At 45.6% G+C, this 27282-nt stretch overlaps 1 protein-coding gene and 1 long non-coding RNA gene across 2 annotated transcripts in view; one reads left to right on the top strand and one right to left on the bottom strand.

The window, feature by feature from the left end:
* Positions 1-27282, bottom strand: part of LOC308591360 — a 329063-nt gene that overhangs the window by 195913 nt on the left and 105868 nt on the right. The gene's annotated exons all lie outside the window — the stretch shown is intronic.
* The window catches only part of SDC3 (syndecan 3), a 126956-nt gene continuing 101365 nt past the window's right edge, over positions 1692-27282 (top strand). The window contains exon 1 of the mRNA XM_081202006.1: positions 1692-2304. Within this exon, the coding sequence (XP_081058132.1) occupies positions 2203-2304 (102 nt within the window). The 5' untranslated portion in view covers positions 1692-2202. The remainder of the gene's footprint in view (positions 2305-27282) is intronic.

The raw sequence follows: 27282 nt of genomic DNA on the forward strand, positions 1-27282 counted from the left end.
ACAAGTGTGCCTTTGCCCAAAAAAGGTTGGGAAACACTGGACTAGATGACTCTTGGGGTCTCTTCTGACTCTGCAATTCTTTGATCCCAAGGCCCTCAGAGAAGGAGGTCTGAGGATCCCTAAGAGACAGTTTTGAGCACAAAATAATGCACGGTTTAACAAAAAAGGCAAGCACTCTTTGCTAGAAGGGAATGTCATCTTTAATATTTTATTCTTCATCAAGTCTTGGCAACTTGGGATCTTCTCATTCATTGTAGTGTCTTCCTGCAGGGGCCGGCCCTACCATTTGGCAGAGTGCCTTAGGCAACAGATGCCAACTCTCCTGAATTCTGGGCTGCTGCTCTCCTCTGCTGGAGGAGCTGCTTGTGCCACGTGACCCATCCTATACTTGCTAATCTAGCCTATTTCTCTCTTTTGGAGGACATTATCCTTTTGCCATGTCTTTTGTATGTTTCAGCTACCAGTCCTTGCAGTCCATTCATGACAGGAAACATTTGCTTGTCTCATTTTTTAGCCCGCCTGGAAAACTCCAGGGAACCTGCAACCCTCAAGATGTTGATAGACTACAGCTCCCATCATCATGCCTGCCGCAGCTGTTGGTTGTTGGGAGTCCCACACAATCTGGAGTCCCCGTTTTGACAGCATTTGGGATACATTTCTGCCTACAGTTTTGCTTGCCTCACCTCATATTGCAGAGTTGCAAAAAGGTTCAGGAAAGGGCAACCAAGATGGAGTGGAATGTTGGAAAAATCAGGGCAGACAAAAGGAAACTTCTTCATGCAGCCCAAAGTTAAATTATAGAGCTTGCTCTTGCAGAAGGGCAGTGATGGTCAGTGGCGTAGCGTGGGTTGTCAGCACCCGGGCCAAGGCAAGTAATTTGCGCCCCCTAACCCGTGGATTTGCGCCCCCTAACCCGTGGATTTGCACCCCCTAACCCTAACCCCCAGATGTTGCGCCCAGTGCAGCCGGCCCCCCCTGCACCCCCCACGCTACGCCACTGGTGATGGTCACCACTCTGGAAACCAAATTTGGACTTTAGAATATCATCAGAAAAATCCATGGGAGGTAAGATTAGGTCACCAGATTTTTTTCAATGAATCCGGGGACACCTTTCAACTTCAATGGATTTTGTATGGGGACTGTCCCCAGGAAACGGGGACGTCTGGCAACCTTAAGGTAAGACTATCAGTGGCTACTAGCCCTAACGGCTATGCTCTCTCTTCCATGGTCGGAGGCATTAATGCTTCTTAATACCAGTTTCTGGAAACCACAGAGGGGAGGGGCTGCCATTGTCACCGGGTCCTCCTCGTGGGCTCGCAGCAGGTTCCTGGTTGGATGCTGGACTAGACGGGCCATTGTCCTGACCCAGAGGCTCTTCTTACCTTCTTATGGCATATTGCAAACTAGTTTCTTGCCCTTGTGTTAGCGGTGTGCTTTCAAGGAGGTTTTCAAACAAGGGGTGGGCTGGGGAGCAATCTCGCCCCCACCTCCTGCAGCCTAAACGTGCGGAACACCACCTCCTCCTCCTCCTTGCACATTGTTCACAACGAGCTCGATCCTTTTCCTTTCTAAACCCCTCCCCCTTCCCCCCTAACCTGCCTCCAAGTAAAGCGCGCTGGGAGTTGTGTGCGTCGGGGGCACATCCTGGCCACTAGCCGCTGACTCAGTCCTCCGCTAGAGGGCGCCACAGCCTCTCTCCCTCCTCCTCCTCCTTGTCCCCGCAGCCATTGAGCGAATGGACTGGGCTCCGGAGCGCACGTTTCCTGCAAGGGGGAAGAAGCCGCGGCGGAGCACGCTCTGACCGTTGCAGTCCGGCGCCGGCGGGGTGCGAGTGGGCTGGAGCCGGGGAGGCGTCGCCGTGGGCCCGGCGGACTGGCGAGCCCCGCAGCCCTGGCCTCCGCCTGCCTCCTCCTCGCAGCATCTCTCCAGCCCAGGAGAAGCAGCAGCAGCGTCGCTGCCGCCGCCGGCGCGCTCCTTGCCTTTCCTGCATCCTCGGGCTCGCTGCCGCCCTCCTCCGCCTCCTCCCCTGCCTCGTTGCTGTGGGTTTCTGGTTGCATCGGGAACAAAGGAAAGGCTCCCCCCCTCGCCCTCCCTCCCTCCTTCTTCCCCCCCTTCCCCTCCTTTCCTCCCGTCCCTCTGGACTCCCGACGGGCGTAGCAGCCGCAGCAGCCGCCGTGGGCGCCTCGATCGCCCCTTCCCAGCATGAAGGAGATGCCTCGGCTGCTGCCGTCGAGGCCCCGCCGACAGGGAGGGCTCCTGCTGCCGCTCTTGCTGCTCCTGCTCCTGGACGGCCACGTCGCTCGGGTAAGTGACATCTCTGACGCCCCCTCGACGGCACCCGGCCCTGCTTCCTTCTCCACAGGACGCGCACCCCCCTCCCCTGAATGCTTCCAGGTTTACGTCGTTGCCTTCCTCCTCCTCCCCGCGGCTCGACGCCTTGCCTCTATCCTGGGCCTGCCGTGCCAAGTTCCCTTGACAGGGGCTTCTTCGCCTTTCTGCCTCCACCCCCCCCGGCCTTTCCTCCCGGGGGACCCTAGGTGGGAGAGAGGAAGGAGCAGCTGCGGATTTTTGCATTCGTGGGGGAAACAAGTGGCTCCCTGGGTGGGCGTGTTGGCTCAAGGAGGCGGCCTCCCTTCTCTCCGCTTGGGTCGCATCTTGTGCGCTTTCTCCCCCCACTTCCTCGCTTAGCTCGACCTTTAGGCAGTTTTGGCTCAGCCACGAGTCCCCTCGCTCGGTGGCGCTTGCTTCCAGGTAAAACGTGCGCCTTGCTGCCAGAGCGCAGGCGAGTTTCTTTGGCATTTAAGGCCCAGTCGATTGTGTTCAGCGGGGCATATTTCTCTGGAAAAGCACGCCTTTAGCACCGCAGCCTTGCTTGAAAGTAAGAGTAGCGGCGCTTTACTCCTAGGTAAACGCGCGTAAGGACTTCAGCCTTATAGTGTCTCTCCCCCCCTTTCTTGGATTTATTTTGTGAATGGGGCCTCCGGTGTCTTCTCTCTGGGACATGTTAGTGTTGCAGCCTTGTTTGGGAATGAGCCCCCTTAGTCCATGGAAGGGGGGCGGGGTCAGCCTCCCACATAACTGGCCAGGATCGCAGCTGGAGTTGCAAAGGGCTTTGTTGGGGGGTGGGGAGAGAGGTGGGACCCCCGTCTCCTGTTAATCTTCACGGTGATTGCAAAGCTTCCCTCAGAGGAATCGTTCAGCCACGTCAGATGGTGGTAATAAATAAAGGCACTTCTCGCTCTTCCTGGTCCCAGATTTCCATTCTTGGGGGGGGGGGCGGCTTACAGGCACTTGGGGCGGGGTCGGTGAAAGCCATATCTAGATGTCATTTGAAGGTCAGCTGGGAAGTAGGGTTACAAATAAAGAGGGCGTTCTCTTTTCTCCTTTGCAATTTCGTTGTTCCTTATTTTGGGTGCGTTTTTTCCATGGGGTGGGTGAAGGTTTATTCCCCCCCCCCTTCTCTCCCGTCTGACTTGCTGGGACTGCGACGAAATGTTGGGAGGAGGCCGGTTTCTGTGGGAGTTGCTGTCCCTGCCTTTCCTCTCTAAGCTGATTCCCTGCCATTCTGTTCTCTGTGTGGGAGGGAGTCTGGCAGGCTAGTCCTATTTGTGCGTGTGTGTGCGCGCTCACGTGTGCCAAGGGATGTGCCCCTGTGGACTGCATATCAATGCCCTGGACCAGTTCTCTTGCCATTGCTTTCCTCCTGCCATTGCTTTCCCCCTCAATTGTCAAGCCTCCTGCCTGAAGAAAATGCTGGCTGTCATTCCAGCAAATGATGGAGATGATGCTTGCTGATTGCTTAAAAGGGAAGGAGCGGGGTGAGGTTGGCCCATTGAGATTCTCTGCACGCAGTTTGGCCTCTGTGGCGCTCCAGCTCTTGCTAGTTTCTCTTTACCCGCAGGGCCTTGTCATTATTGCCTGTGGCACAAGCCGAGTCCCTTGCGTGGGTGGGGGGGGGGAAGGTTGCTTAAGGCAGCCTGCCTACAACCTGGCCACCCTCTTGTGAGGACTACAGCTCCCATCATCCCTGACCATTGGCCATGCCAGCTGTGGCTGAAGGGTCAGAGTCCCAACAGCACCAGCTGGGGGAAGTTTAAGGCAGCTTACATACCTTGTTTCCTCCAACCTACCACGTAATATGGAATATTATAGGGGAAAGGTTATATTGCCAAGAGGGTTGAGGAGCTAACAGTTTGTCGGTTTGTAGGATGCTTGGTGTTCTTCCTGCCCTTCCCCCTGCCACTCATAGAATCATACAATTGTAGAGTTGGAAGGGACCTCAGGAGTCATCTAGTCCAACCCCCTGCAATGCAGGAATCTCTACTAAAGCATCCATGACAGATGGCCATCCAACCTCTGCTTAAAAACCTCCAAGGAAGGAGAGTCCACAACCTCCCAAGGGAGACTGTTCCACTGTCAAACAGCTCTTACTCTGGGGATCGGTGAAGATGATTCTCGGAATTTCCATGCTCTGCAGGCTTGGTAGCAAGAGGTGATGGTCCAACGTAAAAAATAAGACAATGCTCTAGAGACAAAGGCAATGGGGCATCTTCATAGGTACACAAGAAGAGCTTGCTGGATCAGGCCAGTGGTCCACCTGGTCCACCATCCTGTTTTCATACTGCCCTTGGGAAACTTGCAAGTGAAATTTGAGCACAGAGCACTCTCCCCTTCTGCGGTTTGCAGCAACTGGTGTTCAGAAGCAGGACCGCCTCCAACAGTGGAGAAAGAACATAGATATCATAGCCTTCAGCAGACTGCTCCTCCATGAATTTGTCTAATCCTCTTTGAAGGCATCCATCTAGGTTGGCATCCATCACTGCCTTCTGTGGGAAGGAGTTCCATTGTATGTACTGAACAGAGAAATTCATTTCTTTTATCTGTCCTGAGTCTTCCAATACTGTGGTAGCTCGGGTTACATACGCTTCAGGTTACAGACTCCGCTAACCCAGAAATATTACCTCGGGTTAAGAACTTTGCTTCAGGATGAGAACAGAAATCGTGCTCCGGCAGTGCGGCAGCAGCAGGAGGCCACATTAGCTAAAGTGATGCTTCAGGTTAAGAACAGTTTCAGGTTAAGAACGGACCTCCGGAACGAATTAAGTACTTAACCCGAGGTACCACTGTATTCAGCTTCCTTGGATGGCCCACAAGGGAAGAGACACGCGCACCATATATCTGAAGCACATTTAAGGTGCGTCCTTCCCATCACTCAAAGAGAATCCTGCAAAGTGTACTTTACTGCTCACAGAGCTACAATTCCTAGCACCCTTAAACTACAGTTCCCAAGTGTGATTTAAATGCATGGTGTGTACACTGCCCATAACTCTGGCTGAGCCCATACTTCATATGAACAAGATCCCTGGTGCAATCCCTGACACCTCTAGCTGCAAGGAGCAGGTGTTGGAAATGACCCTTTACCTGAGACCCTGGAGAGTCACTGCCTATCAGAGGAGGTGTTACTGAGATAGATGGACACATAGATTGAAGATAACTTCCTTTGCCCCTGTGCCATGCCATCTGTTTTGGGCCAAGGTGGAGGGTCAGTGCCCTTTGTGGATGGCATCATGCTGCACACTTGAGTTCAGCTAGATGCTTCAGAAGGTAGGGGTATCTCTAGCGGCAGATGCCCAAGTGTCTCATCCCTAATGTCTACTTGAGCACTGCTGTTTAAAAGCCTGATTTATGCATTGTATTAAAATGTCGATGAGGTCACTCTGCAAAGCACTCTTACTTCCTTTAGCAAAAGTCAATGATGGGAAATGCCTAGATCATTTGTTTAAAAAAAGGAAAAAGAAAAGGTCACTCTCCATATTTGGCTGCTGCATTTTCTCTGTGCAAGAACAAACATATGAACATAAGGAAAGCCTGCTGGATCAGGCCCATCTAGACCAGCGTTCTGTTCCCATAGGGGCCAACCAGAAGCCTGTGGGAATTCCCAGGCAGGACCCTGAGCACAAGACCATTCCTGTGGGTTCCATCTGTGGAGGCCAAGCAAAGCCATCATGGCTAGAAGCCATCAATAGCCCTCTACTCTATGATTTTGTCCAATCCTCTTTGAAAACCATCTTGGTTGGTGGCCATCACTGCCTCCTGTGGCAATGAGTTCCATAGTTTAACCATGTGTTGTGCAAAGAAGTGCTTTCATTTTATCGGTCCTGAATCTTCCAGTTGCTTTGCCATTGATTGGGGCCATTCCCAATTCACGAGAGAGTCCGTGCATCTTTCTGTCCTTCCCAAATCCAGTTCCTGTGTTGGGGTGGAGGCCGTGTCTCTCCCATGCATTGTTAATCCCTAAACCATATCCAGGGTCCTGTTCCCTTTTTGTTTTCTAATGCCACCTTCCCAGGCCTGCTGCCTTCCAGCTTGTATCACCCCGGACCTTTAGCCATCCTGTCTGGGGCTGATGGGAGTTATGGTCCTGTGGTCCTCTATGTTTTGTTGGACTCCCAACTCCCATCATCCCTCACCCTGCTGGCTGAGGCTGCTGGGAGCTGTTGGAAGGCCATAACTTCTCCCTCACAGCTGTAGTGAGACAAAGAAATAGTCGGCTTCCAATATTCTGTCATAAATCCATATGTTACCTGCCAGTAACTGAAATAATAACCAGATGAGGTACTTCCTTTGGGTGAAGGCAACGATTCTGGGCTTGATGTTCTAGCCCCAGAGGCTTGTGGGAAAGCATCTTTCGTGAAGAGCTGTCCATTCACAGGAAAGGAAAAGTCCCCAAACTCAGACTTGCCGACACTATGAAGTCTGCGCTTGGCTTTAGAAAGAAGCAATGCACTCTAGGAACGGCTGCAATAGCTGTGGGGCCCCAGATAATGTGGCTTTCTGAGCCTGGATGACAGGAAAGCAGGGAGTTACTGGGAACAAAATCAGCCGAGCAGCTGGAAATACATAAAATATTTTTAGAGCAGAAATAACTTGTTTACTTCAGTGGTGGGACCAGTGTCTAAAAATTCCGCTGGATACACAACCCACTTCAGTCAAGTGCAGTTTAAAAACAAAAACTCAAGTATCGATAGGGTTTAACTTGCCCTGTTTGTTGACTGTCGATTACCTCCCAAATCCGCCCCAAAAATCCACTTGTCCCTTGGGATATTTGCCCAAACACCCACAAATTAAAGCTTCTAATAATCTATTGATTGGAGGGGAGGGGGAGGGAATCTGTCTTGCAGTCACTTCCAAAAGCTTCTAACAAATGTCTCCACACACACCCTTCTCCACCCTGTGTGCATGAGAACAAAACATTGTAGGTGGCATAGAGAGGCAATGAGAAACATTGAGCAGCTGGAGATTGATACCAAGGGAGTCCAGCTTGAGTTAATGGGAGGACCGCTCTCCCCCCGCTCCCCGCAGGGGCCGGCAGCTGTGAAGGGACTTGGTGCTGGCAAAGAGGTGGCTTTTCAAGCACTGCTGACAGCTGTGGAAAGTGGCTGGAGTTGTTTTATTCCTACCAGAGGGATGGAGATAAATTGTCTGCTGCACTGGGGTGGGGGGAAATGGGTGAATTTTGTTTTCTTTCAGATTCTCATTTTTCTCAGTCTTAAAATTCAGTTCCACACAATTCCATATCGCTTGGTGATTTTATTATTTGAGAAAATTCACCAGTATTTCAGGGCAAATTTCACCAAATAAGATGCATTTCCCTGACTTTGTATGCCCCTTTGTATGTTATTTTCATGGATATATGTAATATAATAATAATAATAATAATAATAATAATAATAATAATAATAATAATAATAAAATATTTATACCCCGCCCATCTGGCTGGGTTTCCCCAGCCACTCTGAGCAACTCCCAACAGAATATTAAAAACAAATGATAAAACATCAAACATTAAAAACTTCCCTAAACAGGGCTGCCTTCAGATGCCTTCTAAATTTCACAGATAGTTGTTTATTATTTCCTTGACATCTAATGGGAGGGCGTTCCACAGGGTGGGCACCACCACCGAGAAGGCCTTCTGCTTGGTTCCCTGTAACCTCACTTCTGACAGTGAGGGAACTGCCAGAAGGCCCTCGGAGCTGGACCTCAGTGTTTGGGCTGAATGATGGGGGTGGAGACACTCCTTCAGGTATACTGGGCCGAGGCAGTTTAAGGCTTTTAAGTTCAGCACCAGCACTTTGAATTGTGCTCGGAAACGTACTGGGAGCCAATGTACATCTTTATGCACACTCTACCTTCGTATATGTTTTTCTGGACACATTACTTGGCTGAAGAACTTCATGGTAGAATTTGGAGAACTGTTACTTTCAAGAACGGGCTGTGTTTTTTGGTTTGCGTATTGTCTTGGCTCAGGTGAAGATAAAGGAGGCTGGTTTTTCTATGTGAATCAAAGTTCTCCTTCCTCCTTAGGAGCAAGTGGTATGTTTGTGGAGGGAGTGGGAGAGGAAGGGAATGAGAGCGCCGAGTTAAACTGTGGAACTCTCTCTCTCAGGGTGCAGTAATGCCCCCAGCCTGGAGGCCTTAAAATAGGATTAGACAAAATCATGGAGAAGAAAACTATTGATGGCTATGAGCCATTATGGCTCGGCTCGGCTGTTTCTATGGATGGAGGGAGTAATGCTACTGAATACCCATTGCTGAAGGGGAGAGTGCTTGGGTCTTGTTTGCAGGTTTCCCACAGGCAGTCTGGTTGCCCACTGTAAGAACAGGATGCTGGACTAGATGGGTCATTGGCCTGATCCAGCAGCCTCTTCTTACATCCTTTTAGAGATGCCGAAACTATGGTAGTTTGCCTTGAACAGCACATCCTGTACTCTTGGGGCGGTTCTCTCATGCCCTGACAGTTCTGTAACTCTGGGCTGGTGGGATGCCAAAGTATCTCCTTTGCTTGTGCTCCACTGCTTCAAGCTATGGCTCATTTTCTCATTGGGGAAGAGGAAAGTGTGTGTGTGTGGACATTGTAGTCATTAGAAAAAGAGTGAAGAACACTGGTGGAGTTCTGAGGCTTTCAGAATACCAAATAAATAAATAAAAGAAAATTAAAAGAAAATGACTAGGGGGGGGATGGTGTCCAAATCAGCCCAATGAGGACTAAGGGTGCAGCTAACACCCGATAAATATGGACTTTTAAACAGGTCTAACATTTTCTGGTATTTTGTCATAGACATCCAATTGAAAAATAAATCCAAAACCAAATGGGCTACCCAATTATTTTTTTTAATGATCATCTCAAACGAGATAAGATGTAACTTTTAAAATTTTCCTAATGAGGCTGGTAAGCCAGATATCGAATCTGCAATTAGATGTGTAATTTTATTTTCAGGAGCAAATCTCTGCTTTATATGTGGCATTTCTCTTATAATAGATATCTAACTAGCTCTGTTCGCTTCCTTCTTGTGCTAGTATTTAACGTACTGAGCAAAATATTGTATTTCTCCATCCAACCATGGGCAATGTTGTTAAGCTAATAGCAGGGGTTAAACATTTTGCCTGGAGGTAAGTTGAAAACAAATTAAGTCTAGCTGCATACATTTTAAGCTGGAGTTGATTACTACCCCGCTTTCTGTCTGAGGTACATCAGGATTGGCTTCCTTGAGGCCAGGAATTTACTTCATTCTCCAGTCTGCTGGGTGACAAAAATTAGCTGGGTGCAAGCAGTGACTTGGAGCCTGATCTCCATTGTCAGGAGAATCAAGTAGATCAGTTCTTGCTGGACTGGACTGCTTTAGATCATGGCACAATCTTTTACCCATGGTTAATAGATTTTGAGTGGGCTGTGCCCTCTCATTTTCTGCAGCAGTAAGGTTTTCACTTTGTTACCTTTTAAGCCTTACAGTTCAGGACTGTATCTTCTCAGTACTACTCATCGTTACCATGTCAACTTGTGTTGAAACGTCTTTTCCATTTTTGAGTAAGGGGGGCTGCAATGGACAGATGTGGCTGTGTCTGCATTTGGCCATCACACTAAACCATGGTTTAGTGTTACAGGGGAAAAAACCATACGTCCTCTCAGGTTTGCACATTCCTCCCTCTCTTCTCTTCTGGTGCAGTTGCAAATAGGAAATTGAAAGCGGAGCCAAGATGGCGTCGAGGAGCCAAGATGGCGTCGTTAGTGGTAGCTCAATTTTGTGCTCCGCGTTGATATATAGATTTATTAGTATTTTTCAGCTCTTTTAAAGTTTTCTTTTTTTTTTTTCTTCTCCTCTCTTTTAACCGAGCTTTAGCAGTTTTAAATTATCACTCTTTTTTATTAACTGCCAAAGGCCTATTTTTATCCAAAGGAGGCTCAGCAAGCCGCCCTATCTTCACGAAGCTGGTAATTAGCAGACGGGGGAGGCCAACTACTCCTTCGGAAGGACGCCGAGCTTTTTATCTATAAAAAAAAAGGGAAGGAATTGAAGCTGCTATAACCTCAAGAAACACAAGGCAAGTTCAACCCGATATTTATTACAAGGGACTTTTGTTTTCTTTTTTCTGCTTCGCTACACTGCCTAGCTACTTTATTGGTTACGTCGTGAGGCTGTTGAATGAGGGAGAAAGACCTAGTTGAACTTTAACGAAACAAGGCACAGTATGGAAGCATAAGACCAGTAATATTTTCTAACATTTTTAAATGACTGATACCTCACAAGTCCCGATGTAAATTGCTGGAGAACTAAACAGGTTGGAGAGGTTGGAGAGGTTCAGGAGGTAACTTCCATAAATCTCCATAAATCGGCACCTCTGCTACTGTTTACTCCAGCTTAGAACAAAAGATAAGCCGCCGGTAAGCAAGCACCTCCTACTATACATCCATATATACCCATATACCCACTATGGTCCTCACCAGGAAAAATTACAAGGACCAAGGAATTCTGCCTAATTCACCACAGAGGCCGATGGAAAGACGAAGGAGACAAAGTAAAATTACCAGCTACTTTCCCCAAAAAGACTCGAGCAAGAGAACTCAGAATGAGAGTATCCTAGATGTAGCTATGCCTTTGCCACTCACAGTGTTGGATTGGTCAACACAGCTAAAGGACTTGCAAACAAACAACAAGAGGACAAACCATCCAACAAACCTGGCCCAAGAACTTGCCATAGCAGAGAATGCTACAAAGGCTAACACAGCCAACACACCCGATGCCAATCCTCATTTGTCACCGCTGGAACTTGGAGGTAATCTTTCAACCCACTGGGTGAAAGCCAATGACTGTGGAATAGAAATGTGGGGTGATCATCTTCAGGAGCAGATATACCAGATCTCTAAGGATCTCCTTAACGTTAAAAATTTTTTAGCGATAACAAACGGGCTGCTCCTGACCCTAGTGGATAACTTCAAACAACATGTGAGCGCTTCAGACCAGAATACAAATCCCCTAGCCAGCCCGGATCCACCACTCCCCAGCAAACCCCGGAGGAAAAAAGCTGAGCCTAAGATGAAGAAAAGCAAAAACATGAAAAACCTAAGGCGGCTTAAGACAACTCACCGTACCTGTAAAAAATATTGGCAGAAGCTCTTTAATCTTCTTCCATCCCTTTCTACAAGTGGAAAAAACAAATCCAAGTCGAGTGCCATCAAAGAGACACGTAAAGTAGATACACCCATAAAAGAATCTAAATTAAGTTCTGAAGAATCAACACCGAGCTGGGACAAAGGAACTGATCCGTCTGCAGTCATATCGCCCCAGAGTCCTCTCATGGCCAGCACAGAATCAGCAGACAGAGGTGAGCAGGCGATCCAAACTATTGAGGGGAACCACTCCTCCCAAGTTCGACAGATGTTGTGTCCCAAAAGAGAATGGAGTTTAGTCCTAATCCCACAAAAGCTTGTCTTTGCTAATTACCCTAAACCGCCTAGATTTTATGCAGGGTTGGACCGTATAGACCACTTTTTGTTTATTATAAGTGGCATTTTACCGGGGGTAGTAAAAGCAACTGACATAGCCGCTATAGAGTATCTACATCAAGATGATTGCTCAGTACGAGCATTGATTACTTTTTTAGATCATAATCTGGCCAGTTTCATTTTTAGAGCTAAAAACCTATTCAAAAAAGAAAGAATAGTTCTGTTAAGAATATTTGAAAATAGAGCACCTGCAACCTCTCTGATAGGGCCCAAGAGCATAGGAGTGGAAGTTCACAAAAGGGAAAAAACCAACCACCAAAACCATCGAAATAGAAAGCATAAGCTCCAGCAGGATCATCCCCACCAAACAGCATCAAATGAAAAAAAGGAAGCCTCACATCCAACTGGCGTCGGGCCTCCCACGTGGGATAGTGAGGACTCCGTTTGGGAGGAAGAACTCTCGCTGATAAAGCGATTCTGGTCACTGCACTCTCCAGCTCAAACAGAGATCCTGAAAAGATTTGATTTACTTCGAAGTAGACTAGAAAAAAAGGATGATCAAGGTGAGACAATGAAGGACCCTTATGTGCAGCCCATATCTCCCAAATGTCTGGTGGATAAGAAGACAGTGGGAGGCACCTTTAAATGTGTAGACGTGGAATTACAATCAGAGCCCCCTGTGATGTACAATAAAGTAAGACCAAAGCAAGGTGTGAAACCTCAAAGCTCCTGGCACAGCTATCTTAAATTGTCTCCGAATGAATTAGCTTCCCCCCCAACTCCAAAATCTAGCCCCAAATCACCAAGAAAAGAGGATCACTACACTCTCTCCAAGCAGCCAGCCTCGAAAAGAACCAACGGGTGTGTTTTTTTAGACACCAAAGAATTGCTGGACATGGTGGTGACATAGATCCAGCTCCCCGAAGGGCCCGGGGCCTAAAAGTGCTGTCTTGGAATATCGCGGGCTGGCACGCCAAGAAAAATAATCAACAATTTTTGTGTTACCTTAAGCAATTTGACATCATCTTCTTTCAGGAGACATGGCAGAATGACCCTATATTTCTTAATGGGTATAACTGCCACTACCTGCCTGCCTCTCCATCTCAAAGGGGCGGCAGATCTAGTGGTGGCTTAGCTTGCTTCATTTCCACGGAGCTAGCGCACTCTCTAACAGCCCTACCCAGCTGCAATTCCTTAGCAACAGCCGCTCTACTTAGCTTCAAGAGAACTATTCTCTTGCTGGTCAATGTCTATATTCCCCCAGGCCAAAAAAAACCCGTTGTTAAGGCTACATGGGCAGAGCTAGAGGCGTTCTTAGAGCCTCTCGAATCTACTTACCCGTCTGCCCTGACTATTGTGTGTGGAGACTTCAACGCTCGTATAGGAACAGATGACAACAGTCTATACACTCATTTCAACCAATTTATGGACCCTGAAGAACAGATGGATATTGGCGCGACACGTCTGTCCAAAGATAGTAGAAGTAATTTCCCAGGTCTCTGCTTAGTGCAGGCTGCTAGACGGAGGGAACTGCTGATATTAAACGGCAATATAGAGGGGGACCGCCCCGGGGAATATACCCATTTCTCCAAGGCTGGGGGAAGTGTTATAGATTATATCTTAATCTCAAGATTTGCTCACAGCTTTATAAGGAAGTTTCAAGTGGGCCATAATACTCTGAGTGATCACCTACCTCTAATTTTAGAGCTTGCAGGTGGGCCTTTTGACTATTCTATTGCCGAGCCACAATATATACCTTCTGTAAATTTGGATATACCTGCCCCCAAAAGACTCAAATGGTCCCCAATATTGAATGAAAACCTAACCCTCCTTCTTCAGTCAGTGGAGTTAAAGCTTATTCGCTCCGCTATTGTATCAGGAAATTCAGCAGCTGCGATTATGGAACGCTTTAAATTACTCTTGGAAAGATTGAAACCCCATTTAACAACAGCGATACATAGCTCCGCTACAAAGAGGGCAAAGGACGGAGCTAGCTGGTTTGACCTGGAGTGCAGGCAAACAAGGAGACAAATGAGAACAGCCTACCGGAGATACAGGAAATCAGGGACTGCCCTCCTACTTAATGCTTATATTTATCTGAGACGGTCGTACAAACAATTATTAAGGAGAAAGAAACTGGAAGCTGAAAGAGCCGCATGGCACAGGTTGGTTAAGGCATCGCACGAGAAAGATACTACTTGCTTTTGGCGAACCATATCTGGTCTACTGGACCAGGAGCGTACTAATTCCATCTGTACAGTGGAACCAATGGAGTGGTTGCGCCATTTTCAATCTTTGTTCTATGACCAGGAAGCCCAACATTACAAACTATGCATTCAACTGGAGGACCTACCTCATTGGCCAGCAGTAACTGCGAAGGAAGTTGAGAATTTAATCGCACAATTAAAGAACAACAAGGCCCCAGGGAATGATTACATCCCTGCCGAACTTCTGAAGTCCAACATTGGCTGGTGGGCCCCCCTGCTGGCGTCTTTATTTTCTTGGATCGACTCAACGGGTTTACTCCCAGATGGTTGGACTGAGGCAATAATTATCCCAATCTATAAAAAAGGACCCATGACAGATCCGGCGAGTTATAGACCAATCAGCCTTCTGCCTATACCCAGCAAACTATATGCCAAACATCTTTATACCAAGCTAACTAGCTGGCTGGAAACCGAAGCTATTCTAGCGGAAGAGCAAGCGGGTTTCAGGCAAGGCAGATCCACCATAGACCATTGCTTCACCCTAGCCTATTTAATTGACAAATATGCCAAAAAATCCCATGGGGTGTTATATGCAGCCTTTATCGATCTAAAGGCTGCTTTCGATTCAATTCCACGTGTAAGACTCTGGGACAAATTGAGCACCTCTAGCATAGACAAAAGACTATTATTTCTGATCAGCTGTTTATACAAAGACACGGTGCTGCATGTAAGAACTTCGTTAAATGGCCTTCTTATAGGACCAGTTCCTGTCAGTAAGGGGGTCAAGCAAGGCTGCATCCTGGCCCCAGTTCTATTCAACATCTACATCAATGATATGGTTAACTGTTTGTCATCTCCGGACTTCCACGCCCCCAAACTGGCTGACAAAGCAATATCAGTGCTTTTGTACGCTGACGATGCGATACTCCTATCTCGAACAAGAATAGGTTTAAATAGGCTCATAGGTGAATTCTCAGCATACTGTAGAAGAGAGCAACTTGCAATAAACTATCAGAAAACCAAAATCATGGTTTTTGCAAGGAAACACAGACAGTACAGCTGGAGGATGGACAACCAGACAATTGAACAAGTCAAAGCCTTCAAATATCTGGGTATCGTTTTCCAGTCGACCGGGTCCTGGGATGTCCATCAAAAATGTGCCAAAGAAAAAGCTGCTCAAAGCATCAAGATGCTGTCCCGCTTCTTCTATACGAAGGGGGGCAGATACATCCCAGCAGCCCTTGAAGTTTTTCAAGCAAAACCTCTGGCGCAGTTACTGTACGGGGCGCAAATCTGGACGGGGATCCATTGCTCCAGTCTCGAAACTGTCCAGTCCAAATTTCTAAGACAGATACTCGGTGTCCCCTCCTGTGTTCCAAACGCAGCATTACGACTCGAGGCCTGCCTTCCATCTGTGGAAACTCGGACCTGGCAGAGAACATTTAATTATTGGCTTCGTCTTAATCTGAATCCTCCTGGTCTACTGCCGCTAGTAATGCAAGACCCTCACAAAAGCAAGTGGTTTAAAACTGTGCAGCAAAAACTCCTTACATGCGGTCTGCACTCACAGTCCCTACTATCAATGGGCCTCATTAAAGCAAAGAGTCTAATAGGCCAGCGCCTGAAAGACATTGAACGACAAAACAACCTGACTATCTTAAAGAAACTGTGCCCATGGTATACCTATTTTCCCCCTTCTCATTTTGATTCTCCAGCTTCATATTTGTCTAAACTAACCATCCCAAAATACAGACGTGCCTTTACATTGGCTAGATGGGATGTTCTTCCCTCTGCTGTACTCGAAGGTCGTTACCAAAAGACTCCATTTGAAAAACGACTCTGCCCATGTGGAGATGGTAACACGGAAACAGTGTCCCACGTCCTTCTTACTTGCCCCCTTTATAAAGACCTAAGGAATGAGATTATTACTCCACTCATTCTCTCCAACCCCGGCCGTTCACCAGACATTACACTGTATTTTCTATTATCTGATACGGATAGTCAGATAACAGAGAAGGTCGCGAGGTACATCGAGAGAGCTGCGAAATTGAGGGCCACCATCTGAGTGACAGACCTGTTCACCGACGGACCTCCTTTTGCCTGTTCTTTTCTTCCTTTTATCCCTATTCTCACTTTTAACTCTTGTACAGCTGTGGCCTGTTGGCTTTGCTAATAAAGTTTTGAATTTGAATTTGAAATTGAAAGCCTCCTCTTCCATTTTAGACCAACCATAGTTTAGTACATTGGCTGTTCCCTAAACTGTGTTTACTCTTAACTGTGGTTAGAGAAAACAAGTCAGGTTCATAACCCATGTTTTGAAACTGGTTTGTTTCTGCTAGCCGCTAGTTAGCTACACTTCACTCTGGCTGGCACAATATGGCAAGCTGCAGTTAATCAAAAACAAAAGTGAAAGCTTCCAAACTTCTCCTTGTGCTTTTGCTGAAGAAGGGAGAGGCACACGGGTCCAAGGCTTGTTGTAAGTACAGTGGTACCTCGGGTTAAGAACTTAATTAGTTCCGGAGGTCCGTTCTTAACCTGAAACTGTTCTTAACCTGAGGTATCACTTTAGCTAATGCGGCTTCCCGCTGCCGCTGCACAATTTCTGTTCTCATCCTGAAGCAAAGTTTTTAACCCGAGGTACTATTGCTGAGTTAGCGGAGTCTGTAACCTGAAGTGTCTGTAACCTGAAGCGTCTGTAACCCAAGATAACACTGTAGTTCTTCTTATAAACCACAGAGCTTAGCACATAGTTCATCAACCTTTTCTTTTTGGCCTGTGGGCACATTTGCAAACCATAGAAACTTTTGCAGGCTCCCGCCCCCACAACCAAGCATTCACCACAACCAGTAGCCACACTATTGGGTACACTGGAATGCTTCTTTCAAGTTTGCTTCAGCAGCCGGATGCATATGCCTAAATACCTTTGTGCCCATGGGCTCTGTGTTAGTGACTCCTGGCTTAGCATTGCCTTCATACCATCCTTAACCTGGGTTAAGACCAACAAGGAAAGAAAGGGGAAGTTTGCCTGTACAATTTCAGCACAGTACATAACATATATTATATATACGGATTCCCGACATCTAACCCTATACCCTATTGTACCGTAACTAATGTGGAATATGGATTTAATAAAGAGAGAGAAAGAGGGGTGAGGGAGTTTGCCCTAGAAAGTGGCAAGGAGTACATAGATCGCTCTTGCTCTCTTAACTAGTTAAGACAGAAAACAAGCACCTTGCGAAGAAGAGCTCTCACCCAGCTGTTTTCCTGCAGGCTTTGTGTTGTGTGAGCAGAGAATCTTTTTATGATGGAATTCAAGCACAGGTAATACCCCAGCCTGAACTGCTACTGTCCAGCAAGACACTGTCATGCAGCACAGCCTGTGTTAGAAACTGATATATGAAAGCTAGGAGCTAAATGGCACTTTAAGCCTAGGTTATGGGTGCAACAAAGGAATGTCTAGGCACACTTTTTTATATATGTAACAAGAATATAAAGCTGAAAATGGATGAACTGCAGCTCAAATATTATGTTCATTTTTCTTTTTCTTTTTTATAAAATATTTATTAAGATTTCCAGAAAATTACAAAACAAAAAGAAAAAAGAAAAATACAAAATAAAAATGGTTAAAAACAATTCAATATTTCCGTCACATATTTTCCATTTGCTTATTTCCCGGACCTCCTCACGCCTCCCTTTTCTGTATTCCAGTTCAGATTGATAGTTCAGCATATCCCTCCCCTCTTTATTCATCTTAGACTTCAATTTTAAAATATTGTGACATTAAATTTTTACCTATTAATAATCATTTTCTCTTATTCCCTTATAACATTACAGCTAAAGACCACTTAGTTTCTATCCAACATCATACTAACATTCATTAATTTTACAATATTTCTGTAGATAATCTTTAAACTTCTTCCAATCTTCTTCCACCGACTCTTCTCCCTGGTCTCGGATTCTGCCAGTCATTTCTGCCAATTCCATATAGTCCATCACCTTCATCTGCCATTCTTCCAAAGTGGGTAAATCTTGTGTCTTCCTAAATATTATGTTCATTTTTCACACGGTCTAGTCCTTCCCCTGCCCACCCACCTAATATTCTTAAGAGGGTCTCTTCTCCAATCTTCAGAGATTAGCTGAAAGTGGGGAGGCAGAAAAAGGTCCTTCTTTCCTTCCACTCTGCCGTTTTAATCTGAAAATTTAGGCCCAGTACTGCACCCAGAGCTCAGAAACTGCTTGTGCTAATTAAATTCCCTGTCGCAAAATGCACCTAGAACAATGGGAGTTTCAAACACTGAGTACAACTCTCAGCATCGAATAATAGAATCATTGTATTTTAGAGTTGAAAGGGACCCCAAGGGTCATCTAGTTCACCCCTGCAATGCAGGAATATCTAGGTGGCCTGTATGGGGATTCAACCTGCGACCTTGGCGTTATTAGCACCATGCCCTAACTGACTGAGTTAACAGGGTGCAAGCAGATGATGCCTGTCAGTGGTGCAGATGTAGCAGTGTGTCGAGTGCAATGCAAAACAGAGGAGACCCCCTGCGTTCATAATCATGAATGTCTGGGATCCAGAGAACCATACAGCTAGTTCTCCATAACATCCCCAAGGGGCTTTTGTAGTGCATTCTCCTTTCCTTACCCCACTGCATGCTACATAGCTAAGCATTTTTGAAATCCAAAGCACTTTTAAAAAATGACGTGGGGTTTTGCTTTTCAAAGGGGGGAAAACTTTACACAGAATGGCCCATGCTCTTGAGTAGAATTTAAGTAGCTTTTTGGACCCTCTCCAATGTTCTGTAATTCAGGCCGGGATCCAATTCTTGGGGATATGTGTCTTTGAACATGTTTTGTTTCTAAGTAAAAAACGCCTACAGTTAAGCTGTGGGTTACCCAACAATTGCCTAGGAATATACAGGGGCCCAGTTGGGTCTGATCAAGGGCCCAACTGGCCCGATATCGTGTTTCAAACACCGGCCAGCTAGATGGAGAGTTCAAAAGTGCTGTCTGCCCCTTGTTGGCACCCATCTCTCTTGGGAGACAATGGAGGTGAGGTCAAGATGTTAGAAGATTACAGTGTCTGTTGTGGCTATAGAGACTGATAGGGGAGAGAGATGGTTTGCTGCAGCTGGGGCAGATGAAGGCATCCAGTTGTGCTGCTGCAGATGCACCATGGCATTTTTCCACTCTACATTACTCCCAGGGGTCATTCCTCCTCTGGTCATTGCTGTGGATACACAACCTGACTGTCCGTCTCCAGGCACTGCGGTCATCTGCAAGGGATGTCCACAAAGAGGGGTTGGTGTTGACAGCCTTTGTGTCATGTTTGCAGACATCTTTGTAGCACAGAGTTGGTCCGCCAATGGGCCTGGTGCCTGAAGTCAGCTCCCCGTAGAGCATGTCTACCAGCCACTAGTCCTGCAGATAGTGTTGTGTTTGCATATCTTCTGAGTAAAAAAAAATCTGAGTCCTGACTTATCCTAGTTTTGCAGCAGAAGGGACCACTTCAGAAGTTTTTAATATTTGTGTAAGATGCTTGGAGTTAGCTTCTGAAGGAGAATCTCATTTGCACACATTCTGTTCTAGGCGATGGAGCTGCATGCCATTTTGAACAATAAAATGTTTGTTTTGCATTGTCCGCTGAGCCAATTGTGTGTGGGCTTCAGAGGCTGGACTTTGGGGCTGCTGAGGAGGCAACCATAAAAAACTTTTCTGGGAAGTTTGATGAGCTTGCAGGAAGTGAATCTAAGTTCAACAGTATGTTGAAGTGTATGTTTTTAATGTATTTAAAAAATTACCCTTAAAAATATCTTATGTATATGATGAATCTCTTGGAGATATAAAATATAACTTCACCACATCGCCAACCCAACTTCTTGTTGCCATTCCTACCCATCCAACAGACGCCATAGCTCAGAATATAGGAATATTGAAAGCTGCCTATGAATCAAACCACTGGTCCATCTAGTTCAGTATTGCCTACTCGGACTGGCAGTGTACCTCCAGGATTTCAGACAAGGAACATGCCCAATTGTACATGGAGATCCATGGAATTGAACTTGGCAGCTGCATTGTAGCAAAGAGTAGCGGAGCAGTTAAAAAGGTCAACTATTATCAAGTAAAGGTCAGGTGCTAAAGGAGGACTTTTATTAAAACAATAAAAAGATACAGTCGTACCTTGGTTCTCGAACAGAATGCATTCCGGGAGTCTGTTCGACTCCCGGAACCGTTCGATAACCAAGGCGTGGTTTATGATTGGCTCCTGCAGTCAATTGGAAGCTGCAGAAGCTGCGCCAGACGTTTGGCTTCCGGAAATCGTTCGAAAACCAGAACACTCACCTCCAGGTTTCGATTGTTCGGGAGCCGATTTGTTTGGGAGCCAAGGCATTTGAGATCCAAGGTACTGCTGTACTTTATTCATCAACAGGTTGATACTTACAAAATAACAACAACACCAAGTCAATGTATTCTTACTGTGGAACAAATTATGGGAAGGGCCTTAGCTTAATGGCACCTTATTTGCATGCAGAAGGTCCCAGGTTCAGTCTCTTACATTTCTTGGTAGAGCTGGGAAAGATACCTGCCTAAATCCTAGAGAGCTGCTATCAGTCAATGTAGACCAGTGGTGCTCAAACTTTTTTCCGTGGGCCATACTTTCAGAAGAAAAATTTACTCACACCATACTGATTTATTTTTATTGATAATAAATAATAATAAATAAATTTTTATTTATACCTGCCTTTCCCGGTTCAGAAAACCAGGCTCAGGGCGGCTAACAACAAATTTAAAACACTTAATTGATGCAACAAAAAACAGCATAAAATACAGTATAAAACGTGAATAACAGTAAATTCAGAATTCAAAAATCAATTTAGGGGGGAAATCCATCCAATAAACATTAGATGACGACCAGGGCTAGCTGGCTAAGCTAGTCCTATTTGGGCCAGGTAGGAGACCAGGGGAGAATTAGCTGTGGGATCCCAGAGCAGGTAATCTTCATAAAAAGGGGAGGGGGAGGGAAGGAAGGGTAATAAAAGATCAGGCTAAGTTCAAATTGAAAGCCAGGTGGAATAGCTCTGTCTTACAGTCCCTGCGGAAGGAAGTTAAATCCTGTAGGGCCCTGGTCTCATGGGACAGAGCATTCCACCAGGTCAGAACCATTACTGAAAAGGCCCTGGCCCTGGTAGAGGATAATCTGACTTCCTTAGGGCCCGGGACCTCTAAACTATGGTTATTCATGGACCTTAAGGTAAGAAATACATTGGAAAACAAGAGGAAATGACTCCTAGCAGTTCTTGAGTTGTAACATAGAACACAACTACTTTGTAATATGATCATGGGACGTCCAGAAAGTATGAAACAGCGAAGCTACATAAGAACAGGAATCATTCCCAAAATAGAATGATACATGAGCCTCTTACACATGCACCTTAAGTATGTATACAAACTCCAAGAGAGGTATGAGCTTGCTTTGGCCGGGTAATCTCGTTTATATTAGGTCTAATTTGAGACAGGCAAACACTCATCTCCCCATCAACTCAAAGAAGTCTTTCTCTTTTCTGATCTTTCATATTTGTAAGAGAACCATTGGCTTTGGCAATACTGAACTAGATGAGCCTCTGGTTTAATTTGGTATAATGTGATAACATTATTGTCACTACATTGGGCATGTTTTCTATCAATCGATGTTTCCCATGAACGTGAATGTGTGTTTTGCTTTGCTTTTGCTATTGATCGCTGAAAACTTGGATCAAGCCCTCAGAGTAGGTGGAATGTTGCAGGAGTGAGGATACTTTCTGTGGATTAAATGTTGCATTGAAATGAATTCAAAGCTCTACTAGGGAATTGTTTTTATTGGAAGGCTTGTAAATGTCTTAAGATGTGGCAACTCAGTAGCATACACTTCTCCTTTACTTGTATTTATATTTTAAGGGGAAAAGCTGAAGAAGACCGTGAAAATGGTTACTGTGCTAATTTTAGCATGCCTGGAGAAATGTGCTCATAAATATATGGACTTCTTAGGGATACTTCCCTGAAAGGAGTTAATTACAGCTAAGATTTAATTGGCATTGTATCCCTTCCAATTTTGTAATCAGATTTTTATTGTGTTGATTCATTATCATTATTATTATTATGGTGATGGTGATTGTTATTATTGAACAATACATTTTCTACCATGGAAAATTGTCTGCCAAAGAAATAAAACACTGGAAATATTTTTTCTGTGTCACTCACCGGTTGGGTGAGAACTAATCTAGACCCCATGCATTTTAGGGGCCCTTTCGACAAAGGATCAAAACAATATTGATTTGGTCCTGAAAGAAAATTACAACCAAGCTTTCTTAGTTCAATGTTATCCCCCCAGAGGGTGCGCATGAGGGAAGCCTCAGGATTTCGACTGCCTAGGGGCCTCCACAGGGTTTGGTCTGGCACTGAGAGCAAGCGATTCAAATGGTGTCCTCCCTTCAGTTCCAGCCAGCATGTCCAATGGCCATAGTCTATCTAAAACTTCATTATACCCCTCTAGGCACCAGTGAGAGGGATGTGAGTGGTGCTGTGGCTTAAACCACAGAGCCTAGGACTTGCCGATCAGAAGGTTGGCGGTTCGAATCCCCGCAACGGGATGAGTTCCCGTTGCTCGGTCCCAGCTCCTGCCAACCTAGCAGTTCAAAAGCACATCAAAGTGCAAGTAGATAAATAGGTACCCCTCCGGCGGTTAAACAGCATTTCTGTGCGCTGCTCTGGTTCACCAGAAGCAGCTTAGTCATGCTGGCCACATGACCCAGAAGCTGTATGTCGGCTCCCTTGGCCAATAAAGCAAGATGAGCGCCGCAACCCCAGAGTCTGTCATGCCTGGACCTAATGGTCAGGGGTCCCTTTACCTTTAGGCACCAGTGAGAGAAATGTTTGCATTTTTTTCAAGGACCTTGGTTGATGGGGACAGGAGAGGATTTAGTGAAGAAGGTTACTGGAGGGCAAGGGCATGCAGGTTGTATTAGGTTGAAGAAATCTTGAGTTTGAGGAAGCACTGAGGCGAAGGAAGCAATCTGCCGCTAGTCCTCAGTGCTGGCTCTGCACTATTCTGACCTAGTGCAAAGATGTATTAATTGTCTGCAAGAAAGCCCTGGTTGAGTTTCTGGGCTGAACTTCTTTGCACGGTTTGTAGAAGAAAGCAAGCTTTTGTAGCCATTCAGGATGAGGAAGGGAAGCATGGTTTGCAAGTTTCACTTCCTTTTTCTTTTTTAATGGAGAGACAGGCAGTGATTTAGTGAATCCCCCTTGAGAAGCCTCCCTCCACCAGGACTGTTGGTGGAGATTACACAATGTGGCTGCTAATTAGAGCTTATTTCACTATTCTGGTCAGACATAACCCTTTCTGTCTATCTGGAGCAAGCATTTTCAGCAGGGGGCTGGGGGTTCTTAAGATTCTCTTCATGCATCTGGTGGAGCGGATTGTAAATCCACAAAAGCTTGTACCATACGAAATTTGTTGCTCTCTGGGTTTGCCACACAAGGTACTTGGTTGACTGGTAATACAGTGGTACCTTTGTTCTCGAACGGCTTAGTTGTCGAACAAATCGACTCCCGAACACCGCAAACCCGGAAGCAAGTGTTCTGGTTTGTGAACATTTTTCGGAAGCCGAACGTCCGACGCGGCTTCTGCTTGAGTGCAGGAAGCTCCTGCAGCCAATCAGAAGCTGAGTCTTGGTTTTCGGATGGTTTCGGGAGTCGAATGGACTCCTTGAATGGATTAAGCTCAAGAACCCAAGGTACCACTGTAGTCCTCTATCAGTTCGAATCTTGCAGCTCGTGCTTCTTCACTTCATAGCTAGCAGGAGGAGCAAAAGAAGAAAGGCAGCAGTTCAGCGGTAGAACATGCAGAAGGTTTCAGGTTCAATCCTCAGCATTTCCAGGTATGGAATGTCATATGTCTGAAATTCTGGAGAGGCACTGCCGGTCAGAGTAGACAATGCTGAAGTAGATGAAACAGTGTTCTGACTCGGTAGATGGCAGCTTCCTGTTCCTGAAAGCAGAACTCTCCATGAACCACCAGTTCTCAATCTGACTGACTACAACAGGTTTCTGACTCCAGTTGTGCTGGCTACTTTTTAAAATTTGCTTAGGTTGGTCCAACGCAAAGAGGTTATTGCAGGACAATTTTGAGTGACAAGGGTGCAGATATTGTTTAATGCTTCGACCTACACAGATCCTCTGTGGCAAAGAGAGTTATCCATGTTCCACTTAATGCACTTGAATTACTGCCATGCGTTGAGTACGGGGGCTGCCCTTGAAGACAATTCGGAAACTGTAGTTGGTTCAGCATATGGCAGCAAGCCTTGACTGAATGGGAAATATCATGCCAGCTTTGAGATAATGACAATGGGTTCTGGTCAGTTTCTAAGTACAACTGGAATGCTGGAATGGGCTTTTAATGGCTCCCCCAGGTTTCCATACTGTCTAGTCAAACCTTCCTTCACTTACAGGGGGATATTATAATTGCTTACTAATAAGTATGTTCCATTAAATGGAATGTTTACTCTTAGGTTAGATTACTGCAATGCATTATACGTAGTGCTGTCTCTGAAGACGGTTCAGAAACTTCAGCTAGTGCAGAATTCAGTGGCCAGGTTGCTCACCGGAGTAAGACGGTTTGAACATATTACACTGATCCTGGTCTAATTGCACCGGCTACCAATTAGTTTTTGGGTCTAATTCCAAGTGCTGGTTTTGACCTATACAGTGGTGCCCCGCAAGACGAATGCCTCACAAGATGAAAAACTCGCTAGACGAAAGGGTTTTGCGTTTTTTGAGCTGCTTCGCAAGACGAATTTCCCTATGGGCTTGCTTCGCAAGACAAAAACGTCTTGCAAGTTTGTTTCCTTTTTCTTAACACCGTTAATACAGTTGCGACTTGACTTTGAGGAACAACTCATAGAATGTGGTGTGGTAGCCTTTTTTGAGGTTTTTGGTGATTTTTGAAGCTTTTCCAAAACTTTTCCGACACCGTGCTTCGCAAGACGAAAAATTCGCTAGACGAAAAAACTCGCGGAACAAATTAATTTCGTCTTGCGAGGCACCACTGTAAAGCCTTAAACGGCTCAGGACCGCAATACCTCACGGACTGCTTCTCTCCATACTGCTTCTCTCTATCCGGACCCTGAGATCATCTTCTAAGGCCCTCTTTCGCATGCTTCTTCCTTGAGAGGTTCAGAGGGTGGCAACACGAGAACGGGCCTTCTCTGCAGTGCCTCCCCATCTGTGCAATGCTCTCCCTGACGCCTTCATTATACACCTTTAGGCACCAGGCAAAAACATTCCTTTTTAACCAGGCCTTTGGCTGACCTAATCAACATCCTATGCCCTTTAAAATGTGGCTCTTTTTTGGGGGTGTGTGTGTTATTGGATTATTGTTTTTATTTTTATTTAATATATTGTGACCTTTTTTGTGAACCACCCTGAGACGTCCGGGTATAGAGCGGTATTTAAATTTAATAATAATAATAATAATAATAATAATAATAATAATAATAATAATAGGATTGCTACTTTAGGCTGTAATCCTATAACCACTTATCTGGGAGTATGCTTTGCTGAACTCAGGAGGCCTTAGTTTTGAGCAAACTTTCTTGGAGTTGCACTTTTAGTTTGGAAAAAAAAATAGGGGAAATTTCCAACCTTAGTGATCCCAGAGCTTGCAGGCATGAATATATAAGTCTCTTTGAGCCTTGTGTAAAGTGAAGGTAGCAGTTTCTTTCAGTTGTGAAACATATGAGTCACCCTCCTAACCCGAACCTTGAATTCCTTTTTCATCTTGTCACGATCTATTTGTTCAAAAAACTTTTACCCACCTTTTCAATAGCCTATATTTCTGAGGGGGCTACAACTCAAATAATTACATTTTTTTCCTGCTACAAAACAATGATTCAATAACTGATCTGCAGAAAGGACTTTATCATCTGAAAATAGAGACAATGTACGTATGTTTGAAACGCAAGAAAACCTTTAATAAAAACAATATTAAAAAAGCAGTGGAACAGGTAAAATTAAAGCCACTTCTACACTCTTTTGCTGGAGGGATTCTGTTGCAAACCAGCAAACTTAGACTGTCACAATTAATTAATTGCTTCATTAGTTTAAGAGCATTTCTAAACCTCTTAATATATATTTTTTAAAAAAATTCTAAGTGAGATACACGATGTACACTATTAAAAACAATATCCATTAAACCCCAAATACAACCTAAAACCAATAAAACTATATAAAAGCATATAAAGTAAAACAGAAATTCAGGGGATTCATATACCATAAATCATGGTCTAATCTCATGAATCAATGAAAGCCTGGGCCAAAGGATAAATCTTTACAAGACTTGTGAAGCCACTGGACGTTGCTGCTTCACATATGCCCGAAGGAAGACCATTATACAGAAAAAGAGCAACAACAACAAAAAAAAAGAAGCAGCAGCAGCCTGTTTTCAGGTCCACTGCCCTGAAATGGGACCACTGCCCACTGTAGGGAGCAGTGCCCTGAGTAGAATTTCTGCATATGTTCTAAATGATTGCATGGGCCTGTATGTGGGCAGCCAGCCTTTTAAGTTAGGTTAGACCAGGGGTCTGCAACCCGCGGCTCCGGAGCCGCATGTGGCTCTTTTACACCTTTGCCGCGGCTCCAGGGCGGATACTAGCGAGGGGAGGAGGCGCATTGTGCGCCCCGACACTCCCCACTGTGGCGGGCGCTGTACTGGCTGTGACGTCGCATGGGGGCAGTGTGTGCGTTAGTCACGCACCGTCCCGACGTCACCTTCCCGCCCGCCCGCTACATTGTAAGGGGCATGTACGCTGGCCACTGTTTTGAAGGGGAGTGAAGAACACACACACAAAAAAAGGTAACTTGTTAATTTAACGTTTATTTCTATGAGGAGGAGTAATTCTGAGGGGTCAAACAAAAAAATAATAAAAAGTGACAAAAAAGTTATTTTTATAATGACGAGTTTTGCGGCTCCCAGTTTTTTTTTCTTCGGAAATGGGTCCAAGTGGCTCTTTTTGTCTTAAAGGTTGCAGACCCCTGGGTTAGACTGTGGCTCTTGAGCATCAAAGTCATTTTATAAAAAGAAATGGACTTTCTGCAGTAAGGAAGTAACAGGGCAGGGCGCTAATGTGTGAGCTAATGTTTGATTGGCAGGAAGTCGTATGCAAGCAAATCAGGATAGATGCCTGTCAGGGGTTCAGAAGCAGAGACGCAGAGAAGGGAGGAGACAGAGAGCGAGGGGGAGGAATACGAAGGAAAGAT

The sequence above is a fragment of the Podarcis bocagei genome (assembly GCF_964188305.1).
Source record: "Podarcis bocagei genome assembly, chromosome: 7".
Taxonomy (NCBI): Eukaryota; Metazoa; Chordata; class Lepidosauria; order Squamata; family Lacertidae; genus Podarcis; species Podarcis bocagei.